Here is a 10,234-nt window from a genome sequence, read left to right as displayed (position 1 = left end):
TCTGAAACCTCTGTAAGATGAAATGGGATTTTACGGACTGAGCATGAAATTGCAACCTTGCAGAACCGCAAAGTACAACAAAGGCGTTCTGCCAATGAGTTAGGGAAACACAAAAAAGTCGCGGAGTCGAGATGTTACACTCCCAGTTCATAGAAGCCGTTTGCGCAATCCTTATTTCTCACACAAATCACCAACAAATCCATTCAAACAATTACGAACTCCCTCAACCAACTGACACAAGTATCCATTGGAATAGGGCATGTTTCATTGACGAAAGATTGAGTCACAACATGCCCTCTCAAACTTGCACACGGCATTTAGCTTCTCTCTGTCAACATCACCACCACACCTGCGCATCCTCAGTCACAAAATAGTGTTACTCATTCTCAGTGAACAGACTCTGCCAAACTCCACATTTTTTGATATCTTATGGAAACCTAAGAAATCCCTCAAAACAAAAAGGATTCCAAATACTGTTGACTCCATTGCCATAAGCTTCCTGTAGAATAAATACCTCGGGTAAAAATTCTATGCACTGTCAAGCGTGGTACAAATGGTAACAAAACAAGTTAGACTATGTTCATCCTATTCCATGATAAATATTCCAAGTATCATCCTGTACATGACGGGAAAAGGCTGCGTAGAGAATCTCCCAGAAGAAAAAAGGAAGGACAAATGCCGTCATAACTGAATCTCTCGTGATACTAGAAGGCATAGTACAAAGTCAGGAGCTACTGCATTGAGTCAATCTGTTCATGAGGATTGGTCGACGTCCATCGAAGTAGCATTGCTTGATGGTCTCACCCATGTCCAAGCTTTTCGATGTTGCTCGACATTGAACGGTTGAGAAGGAGGAAGAGAAGCTAAGGGAAAAGGGGCTTTTACTGACTTGAAATCCTGTGATGCCAGGCTAGTCAGATTCGGTTCCACCTCCTTGCTCTCGGGTTGCTGTGATAGCCCATCCTTGTCCGGATGGAGTTTCCAAACCTTATCCTGACGGTTAATCAGATGCACTTGATATTTCTTCGTATCGAAAGATTGGTCTTCTGCAGGGAGAGGACCTAATCGATCCCGCACGGGTATTCTCTTCTCCGCAGGTTTGGAACCGTCGGACATATCAGTAGGTGTTGCTTTCGCAAATTTTGAGGATTTTCGTCCTCGTCTGTAATTGGGCCTTTCGGCGCTTCTATCCCGGCGCTTGAACGACGATGGAAGAGGACCCAGGCGGTCTTTCACGGAAATTCTTGCCACAACACGGCCTTCGCCTCCATTACTTGAACTCGGGAGCTCGCTCATTGTGCTAGTTCAACTAGCTGGACCTAGACGCTGCCAGACAAGAATCCTGCTTGAATTCATGCACACCTTACGTAAGGTTACGTTCCAAAACCCAAAAGCACGAGCAGAACTATGATAACAGCGTCTACAATGTTGGGGCACTGATAGAATTAAAAAGAAAAACTAAAAGAAAATATATATTTCATTGTAATTTAAAAAGTAAAAAATTAAAATAAAGAATAAGAGGAAGAAAGTAAAAAGAAAGGAGGGAACAAAATCAGGAGAAAGAGAAAAAAGGATGATTGGGAGGGGGGGAGAAGGGGAAAAACACACGGACCAAGACAAAGATGAACGCGAACAGAAAAAAACAAAACAAAACACACGCACAGTGTAGATAAGAAAAATCTAAACCATACAATCTTCAAGGACATGAAAGACACGAAGTAAACAAAGGTCAAAACTCCACATGCAGGCAAACAAAGCGAATAGAAACTAGAGGCGAAAACGGATGCGTACCTAGACGGAACGCCACAACCTAGAGCAGCTCCGAGAGAGTGCGAAGCCCGGATTGAGGAAAAACCAGCATCCACATCCTCGACGGACTGCTCAGCTCGGCAAACTCCAACGCGACAGTAATGGAACTACAATGTGAGTGTAAAGCACTCGGCAGTCACGTCGCGTGAGACGATCCTGCCTGTGCACAACGAAGGCACGCGGAAGGAAGGCAGCGCGAGATGCAAGCCCTGAGCAGAGAGATGCGGGCCTGACGGGGTGGAGAACGGGCGGGAATGAGTGAGTGAGAAAATTAGGGTTTCGGGGTTGCAAAGCGGTGGAGCGGAGGAAGTGGGTGCCCCCTGCGCTATCGCTCCATTCCCCGCCCTTTCTGTCCTTTCCTGCCTGATTCCACACGGACCTCTCTCCTTCTGCCTCGTGGATGTCCTGCCCACGTCACCTACGGTGCCCATTTCCGCTTTGGACTCAAAACCGAGTGGTCTTTCCCTGAATCACCTTGATATGGCAATGGTATTTACATATATATAACCATATATATTTATATTTATTATTTATCGAGAGAGAAGCAATCGTTTATGTGTGTGTGTATATATATATATATATATCTAGTTTTTTTTCTTAGATAAACAAAAAGAAGAAAGGAAGTGTAACTGAAACATCTATTTTAAGAAAGTGCAACTGACATATATTTTTTCATCTTCGAATGAAACGATTCTTTTGAGGTGAAAACAAGAAGTGAATAGATTCTTTTTCATATTTCAAGACTTGAATGAGCATTGTTTTTCATTCAATTAATTACTTGTAGAATGGTGGGTGTTAATAGAGGCGCAGGCACTGATGGGACACAGAAATGACACAAACAGGTAACTTTGTTGGAAAAATAAATAAAAATAAAAATATTGCCTCGTTATGAAATATATGACATACGTAAGTTTTATGACAGATGTCCCTCAAACAATGAATTTATCATAGCCTAGAAATACTAAATATGTGGTTAATTGCAAACGTGCTAGTGCAGTGAGTTTGCCAAACTAGTGTATCATGTGTATAATATTTAAATTGATGTACATGTAATATCAAAGAGACCATGACATGATGTTCTGAAATAAAACGAATGAACATAAATTAGAAATCAACCCACAATAATAGTTTTTTTTTATTGCGCATAGTATAAAACATTCAATGCTTCACTTCTTACGATATTAATACATAATATAGTATAGTATAGTATAGGATACATAGTATTCAGTTTTAAAAGTATCAACCAAATGAAATAAACATCATGTACAGAACGACAGGATGAGGGCATTGTTAGAATCACATGGATATTAATAAAAATATCCCAACATTATTCCCCATCGAGAACGACGTAATTAGCTCCTCCCCTGTGGACGGAGAACGAGAACGAAAAAAACGAACGAACGAACGAAAGAACAAACGACGATAATTCATGTCCAAGGGTTTAGGGTTTGCAGTCTGCCAAGGCTTCCACTACAGGTGCTGTTCGAAAACGTTGTTGCTTCTCATTACCTTCAGTTGCCGAGGATTTGACTTACTCTAAGACGCGACATTGCTGCTAGTGACCACGAACTCAGACTGTTGACTTCATGGCGGATCCCTTGATCAGCGATGACTCTGACGCACCGGAGGAGGTGACCTTGCATCAGGTACACTGGCGCTGGCACTTGGATGTGTAATTTATCGTTTCTTGTGTTCGGCGGAGCTTTCATTCAGGGATTGTGTGGCTATTCGTAATATAATGTGATGTTTTTATTTGTATTGTTGTCTAGTGTGGTCACACAAAAAATAAAAAGAACAAAATCAAATCACTGTTCGGTTTGTATCGTGTGATTAGGGTCGGGAGGAAGCGAAGACGTCGCGGAGGAAGGAGACAGAGAACAAGAAAAGGTACTGTTTGCTGAATTTCGTGTGTTCGTTTTTAATGAGCAGCTAGAGCTCAATTTAAGCCGTTGTGGTGGTAATTCCTGCGGATTCTTTTACTGTTCTGATTGAAAGGATTTTATGTCCAGATTAGGTACAGAATTGAAAGAGAAGCGCAAGGCCCGAGAAGAGAAAAGGAAGAAGGAGCGACGCTTAGACGTTGATCAGGACACTGACTCAAAAGGGGATAGTGAGATAGTTACTTTGCCGGAAAAGAAAAGAAGTCGCACAAGGAAAGGGAAGCAATCTGATGGAGCGAGTTCTGGTGAGGAATCGAACGGGCAAGACCTTAGCTCGGTTATGTTAGACGACAGCGTTGTGGAGTTTCTTAAAGCCAGTGAAAAGTACGTGCCTTCTCCCTCCCAGGAAGTGAATACATGTGTATAGATTTCATTTTTTTCTGATGCATGTTGGCTGTTTATCTTTATGATGTACAGCCTGGTCTACTAGCTTTTAATTTCTCGTGTAGTTTGTATATATTTTTGTGTTTGCATGTGGATGAGACTTCAAATTATGTTCCTTTGGATCTGGTTTGTCATTTGTTTAAAATTAAGCCACAGAATTCAATTACTAATTAGTCATTTCACTTCGTAATAGGCAAGTAGGTAAGGGTGTTGGTCAAGCTAAACATCAGTATATCGAAGATGAGCCGAAAATTGACAAGGCTTCAAAGTCGGATGATGCGGCTCCCACGGATAGCAGGTATGTGAAGTGCCTGATTCTCCAGCTAATCGGTTCATGGATTCTCTGAGTTGTCTCAAGTTTCTGTCCTGTAACTCGTGTTCTCGTGCTTGTTGTTTTGATATTGTACCATTTGAGATTTCTAACTGAAACATATCGTTATTGAGTTTCTAGTTGTTTTTGGGCTTGCAGGGTTCAAATCATGTCGCTGAAAGCGAGACCTAATTCCGCAGCAGTAAATGCCGCTCTTGATTTTAGACGGAACCATTTTTTTGGGTCAAATGTCAAGCGTTCAACTGCGATGTTGCCAACTACTTCCAAGCCCAAAGCTTCAGTTTAGTAGGAATATGATGTTATACTTTTTAGCAGTAGATTTCCAATTAGTCTGAAATTTTAACTTATACATCTTTTCGTCTCTCTGGATCCACTGGATGGCTGACCCAATGTAAACTTCGTGGTTGACTACCCTTATTTTGAATTGGTCGTGGGTTTGGATAGTAATCTAGACGTTATGAGCTTAATTAACATGCTAACAGATACAGTCGCCGGCGCTGAGGTACTGGACATTGTAATGTGTAGATTGCTCTGCGTTTATATTATTCAACTAAGTTATATGTGTAAAACGGCAGATAAGTTGGGGAAAGTGTTGATACACATTAGTATTTTTATAATTTTCCACATTACTTCTAGATAGAATATTGATGATGAGTAGCGATACTGTCGTGACTATTTATAGTGCAGCAGAATAAATCTGTTTGTACTTAGAAAATGGCGTAGTCTATATCTGAAGCAATCGGAGGGTAAATGTAAAGGTTGGCATAATTTGTTCTGGCTAATATTGTCAATGCTCCCTCACATGTTTGGCATATGCACTTTGCATATCCGAGTTGTTAGGTGTAGAATAAAATGCATTATTTTTCTCAATGCAAGGATTAAGCAGAAATACAACCATAGCTACATTTATAGCAGCACGTACAGATTTGAGGACAAAAGTACTGAAGGCAGAGAGAGCTAGACCATATTTCCCAATTAAAAAAAGGTGCAAGTGAACAACTGTACACATACTCCACCAAACAAAGATGCTAAAAGGAATTTCCTGCGTTTTGCAACGATAGTATAAACTTGATGAGATAATTGGGAACTTAGTACACGAATATACACGACATATGAAATGTCGTAAAGGCCTACAGCTACAGAACGTGAATAAGATGGTAGAATAACGTGCATTCCTTTCTATTGTACTAATTCTCTCCACAAACTCACGCAATCAAATCAAAATCATAAGGCTGACTATAGCATCAATGTCAACGGATGTCCAGAGTACCGCCAGCATAAGAGCAGTTCCCGCGACATGAGTAGACCAGTAACCTGAAAAAGCTCTTCTCATCTTACGAGAACTGAACCTGTAGTTTAGCGCTCATCTTATGATGCCTTGAGGTCATCCAAGTTCACGGATTTCTGCACACGTTACCAGCCAGAGTCAATTTAAGGGTCATCTCGACAACGATGGAACTTATGAACAGTGACAAAAATGTCAGCCTACAAAATAAAAAAAAATGAAACGGGAGAATCCAATGATATTTACCAAAAACTCGTGATTTTCCGCCAATATTGGCGAGAACTCAGTAACAAATCGCTCCATATCCGCAGTAGAGTTGCCAAGAGCCAAAGTTTCGTAAAATTTGGATCGCTCGGGTACCAGTTTCATAGCAACCTACAGAATTACCGTTTACAAGGCTTTGAGTATTGTGATAGGCAGGAAACAGCGAATCTCTTCGCAAGTGTAACTGTGGTTTTTTCATAGCCAACATTCGTAGCCAACACAGAAGGAATCGTCACATACCGTGAATGCGGTACTTGCAATCCATCCATGATATTTCTTAAGTGTAGATGTATAGGCTGCAGTAGCACATTGAGACATAGTCCAGTCGGAATGATCATTCAAATTCCGGAAAAGCTCCACCAAGAAATCCATAGCTCTGTGATGGACAAAGAGATAATTAATATAAGAATAATTGCTTCCCTAATTCATCTATACGGACTTATTGCAAAACAAACTATGACGCCCAAATGACGTTGTATTCACACCCTGCCTACGTAATTGAAGCACCACATAGGTCATCCCATCACAACGATACATGCATCCAATTTAACACTTGTGGACATCAACACAATGAAAATATGTATATTTAGCAATCAAGAGTATGCACAGTTGTCTTGATTTAAAACTACCAGCCAATTGAAGCCAGTTGACAAACCTACCAGGCCACAGGAGAAATAGAAACGTCACTACATTACACCGATGCCTGTTGAGACTGCAATCTGACAACCGTGGAGTCTGGTACACCGAAAACATTTGAGGCGACCACAAGAATACACAATTTCAGACATGCCGTACCACAAGGGAACCAAAAAAAGTATATATCGCTAGGTGCATTCCAGTCAAAAGTGCTCCAGTCGCCGCCACTAATGATCCAGACGTTGAGAAATCAGAAATGAAATGAATGAGATCTTACCTGGTCAACCATAGCATTCCATTACTGCAACTTGATGAACCCTTGGCAGTCTTAGCAGCAACTTCAGCACGGACAATGTCATACAGCAGGCTGTTCGCCGATGGATCACTGTCGTACTTGGCATCCAGTCTCTGAAAAAACAGATGATGACTCATTTAGATTAGTGAAACCAACGCGTACCCAATTGTGCATTCCTACGGCCAACAGCTGCAAAATACGGCATGCCATTGAGTGCAATTCACCTACAACTACGAGGATCGAAGTTTATTTTCATGCTCAAGTAAAATTGAAGCAACAAGACAATACCGAAATGTTGCCGCCAACATCAGATTTCACAAGTGCCATGGAACTCCCAAACTTGTCTGAAAAGGCACAGAAAAGCCAGCCCAATATCAGATCTCACTTCATTAAATCACACCGAAAATCGCATCACCCATAACATAAATTGTAATCCACACGTCCTGAAACTCACCGAACCACATAGCACTCCCCTGTGAAGAAACGCAAAACAGAACAACAAAAAGCCTCTTCAAATCTACAAACGCCAAAAGAGCCGAAACCAATTGAGAAAACACACCGATCACAGGCAACACATTCCGACAGACGTCAAGAAAAGGCTTCGTGAGCATCTCTCCTTCCGGCGACTTAACGCTCTTCATCAACTCCAATGCGGGCCCGAAGACGGTGACAGTCTGCTCCGCCATTTTCCTCTAGAAATCACTCCACAACAGAGGCACCAAACTCGGATGTTCACTTCCACAAAAGCCGTGTCAACAACAGCAATCTTCGGAATGAAGGCAAGCGTGGGTAGACTGAACACAAACAACTCGTTGTGCACCCGTAAGATATATCAGAAAACCCAGCAGCAGAGTCAGAGAGGGGCGAGATCTGAGAGCGGAGCGGAGAGGAGAGGAGAAGTGGATCTGGGCAGAGTGATTTTTCCTGAGTCGGGTATGCCAAGAGTGCATGGATTTCTAAGAAAAGACCAACAGCATAAATAGATCCTGCAAACCCTAATTTCGTGGGCATCCCGAAGTGATGGTAACGTGCTCTCCTCTTCGACACCCCCCCCCCCCCGCTCACGTCCTCCGCCCTCTCGGTCACCGCCCTAAGGTCACATGTATTAGATTGACAAATGTGTTGAAACCATTGAATTTTCTCGGTTTTTACTTAATACTTCATAACTTATTCTTTATATATATACATACATACATGCATATCTTATTGTGTTATAATGTTTTGAATAATAAGGCCTATTCTTCTTAGGGTTTGCATTAAATAAATTGATGTTTGTGCCACCATTAGGACATGTATTGGATTTAATGTGGTTGATAAAAAAAGGAAAAAAAAGAAAATTAGAAATATCTCTTAATAACTTACATCAAACTAAAAACTAGAGCAAATAGTTATATGTATGTAATCATGTATTAGTGCTTTTGTTATTGATCTATATTATTTTGTTGACAAGTAAATAGATAATTACGAAGCTTGTGACCAGATATTCATCTTTTTTAGATGCATATTTTGAATTTTTTTTTCAGTTTGTTTCATTTTTTATATCAAACAATAGATAAATATTTAAGTAAACATTTAAATGGATGTAATGCACAAATTTAAGCAATAAAAATTTGAAGTATGTAATGGAAAAATGAATTGTAATGTAGGTTATTCACATAAAATCTACATTTAAAACTGTGAATATTGTATACTAGTTTGAATATCATGATATTTTATTTGCATTTTTTTTGACATAGTTATAATAATTCATGCAAGGCGCTGTAAAAATCAAATTTGCAACTTCTTGCATCTAAAGAGAGAATCTTACTACTAGACCAAGTGCTTTAAATGACTCAACATCCTTAAGATATTAAAAGAACTGAATTCTTGATTTCTTACACCCAAGGTAGAAATCACATTAAGAAATCTCCATCAAGATTATAGATGCAAAGATTGCAAATTTTGTATTAAGGCACTAGTTTACACGGCCATTGGCTAGATCAATGGTTATTATATGAATATTTTATTTTGGATTATCTATTGTGGGTATTTCTATCATAGATTAAAATATCCTAAGCCATCTTCTATCCATCTACAAAAGTCTCTTCTTTGCAAATGGCAGGATGTGTTTGTATAAATTTTGAATGCAATTTTATTGCCTTATATCAATTTGCTTCTTGTGTGTAGTAAGTCTTCTTGTTCTTTTTGTGTATACAAAGCAAAGTTAATTTCAATCACAACCTCTCTATATTGCTCCGCTTTTCCTTCCGCAAACAAGTCATCTATTTTTCTTTGGAGTACATCATGGAAGAAGTTGACAATATTTGAGTTAAAGTGCTTGATAAGTTCAATTGTTAAGTGGCCGTGATTGACTTATTGGAGAAGTCTTTGGTGTCATTTTAGTTGTAGTAGTCTTATGTACAAGATAGACTCTAGATCAAATTGTGGCTCTACTTTGTTGGTCTATTGAATGCCCTTTGCTTCCATCTCTTTGTATTGATACCCATGTTGTTCATCTCCATATATTAGTTTGATTTATAAAAGATCTTCTAAGGTCTCATTATTGTTTAGTGTCCTCTGTTTATGATCTTCTCAATGTGCAGTCTTTGTTGTAGTTTAGTGATCTATCTATAGATTTTATACAAATGATCTATTCTCTAATTTAATCCATACTTTATTGAAAAATATGTCGATGGCCTTATTGATGCTATACAATGAAGAAGTACAATTAGTTGAACATTGAAATATATTATGTAAGTATTGTGAACTTCCATTCAACAAAATAATGTATATTGACAAGATATCTAGAGTTGGGGTTATATGGATTGCTACATGTTGGAGAAAGAATACCTTTGGCAATATAGGCTTCTAATTAGATTCCAATCTTGTTGTTGTAAAGATGTCATTAGTGGTCTATATGATTAGGAAATTCTCAACTATCTCTTTTTTCTTCTCTAGATTTTTTTTGTATTAATTTTTTTTTTCTAAACTTCCATGCTTACTTAAATTTTAGTTTTTCAAGGATGGTATAGTATTCAACCTATGTTAAATATGTTTTTGCTAAGTTCTTATCCACATTTGGCCATCCATATGTTTGAAATAAGGTTGCATCATAATATATCCCATGCCGTATTATTAAACATCTTACTATTGCCTAATAAATCCTATAGATATAGTTTTTTGATATTTTAGTCGTCTAGAGAATCAGTGACTTTTAAGAATGTATTTTTCCACAAGACCTTAGTTTTTAGTAAATTGACAAATCTACAAAGTAGTTTGAGCCTTGTTCATGTGTTTATAATTTGCACGCA

At 39.1% G+C, this 10,234-nt stretch overlaps 3 protein-coding genes across 3 annotated transcripts; 1 reads left to right on the top strand and 2 right to left on the bottom strand.

Annotated features, from left to right (window-relative positions):
* Positions 1–243: 243 nt before the first annotated feature.
* LOC112294063 (uncharacterized) lies at positions 244–2,062 on the bottom strand. Its single transcript, XM_024544188.3, has 2 exons — positions 1,792–2,062; positions 244–1,342 (listed from the first exon to the last, which is right to left on the bottom strand). The coding sequence occupies exon 2, from the start codon at positions 1,294–1,296 to the stop codon at positions 754–756; it is 543 nt and encodes a 180-aa protein (XP_024399956.1). The 5' UTR covers positions 1,297–1,342; positions 1,792–2,062; the 3' UTR covers positions 244–753.
* A 1,263-nt stretch (positions 2,063–3,325) lies between these two features.
* LOC112294805 (uncharacterized) lies at positions 3,326–5,033 on the top strand. Its single transcript, XM_024545667.3, has 5 exons — positions 3,326–3,455; positions 3,644–3,696; positions 3,819–4,073; positions 4,327–4,431; positions 4,603–5,033. The coding sequence occupies exons 1-5, from the start codon at positions 3,396–3,398 to the stop codon at positions 4,748–4,750; spliced, it is 621 nt and encodes a 206-aa protein (XP_024401435.1). The 5' UTR covers positions 3,326–3,395; the 3' UTR covers positions 4,751–5,033.
* A 460-nt stretch (positions 5,034–5,493) lies between these two features.
* LOC112294806 (glycolipid transfer protein 1) lies at positions 5,494–7,881 on the bottom strand. The gene is made up of 6 exons (XM_024545668.3): positions 7,504–7,881; positions 7,233–7,288; positions 6,927–7,057; positions 6,254–6,389; positions 5,996–6,124; positions 5,494–5,868 (listed from the first exon to the last, which is right to left on the bottom strand). The coding sequence occupies exons 1-6, from the start codon at positions 7,628–7,630 to the stop codon at positions 5,833–5,835; spliced, it is 615 nt and encodes a 204-aa protein (XP_024401436.1). The 5' UTR covers positions 7,631–7,881; the 3' UTR covers positions 5,494–5,832.
* Positions 7,882–10,234: the final 2,353 nt, after the last annotated feature.

This window comes from Physcomitrium patens, chromosome 17 (assembly GCF_059467195.1).
Source record: "Physcomitrium patens ecotype Gransden chromosome 17, ASM5946719v1, whole genome shotgun sequence".
Taxonomy (NCBI): Eukaryota; Viridiplantae; Streptophyta; class Bryopsida; order Funariales; family Funariaceae; genus Physcomitrium; species Physcomitrium patens.
This window is presented reverse-complemented; position numbering and strand designations above follow the sequence as displayed.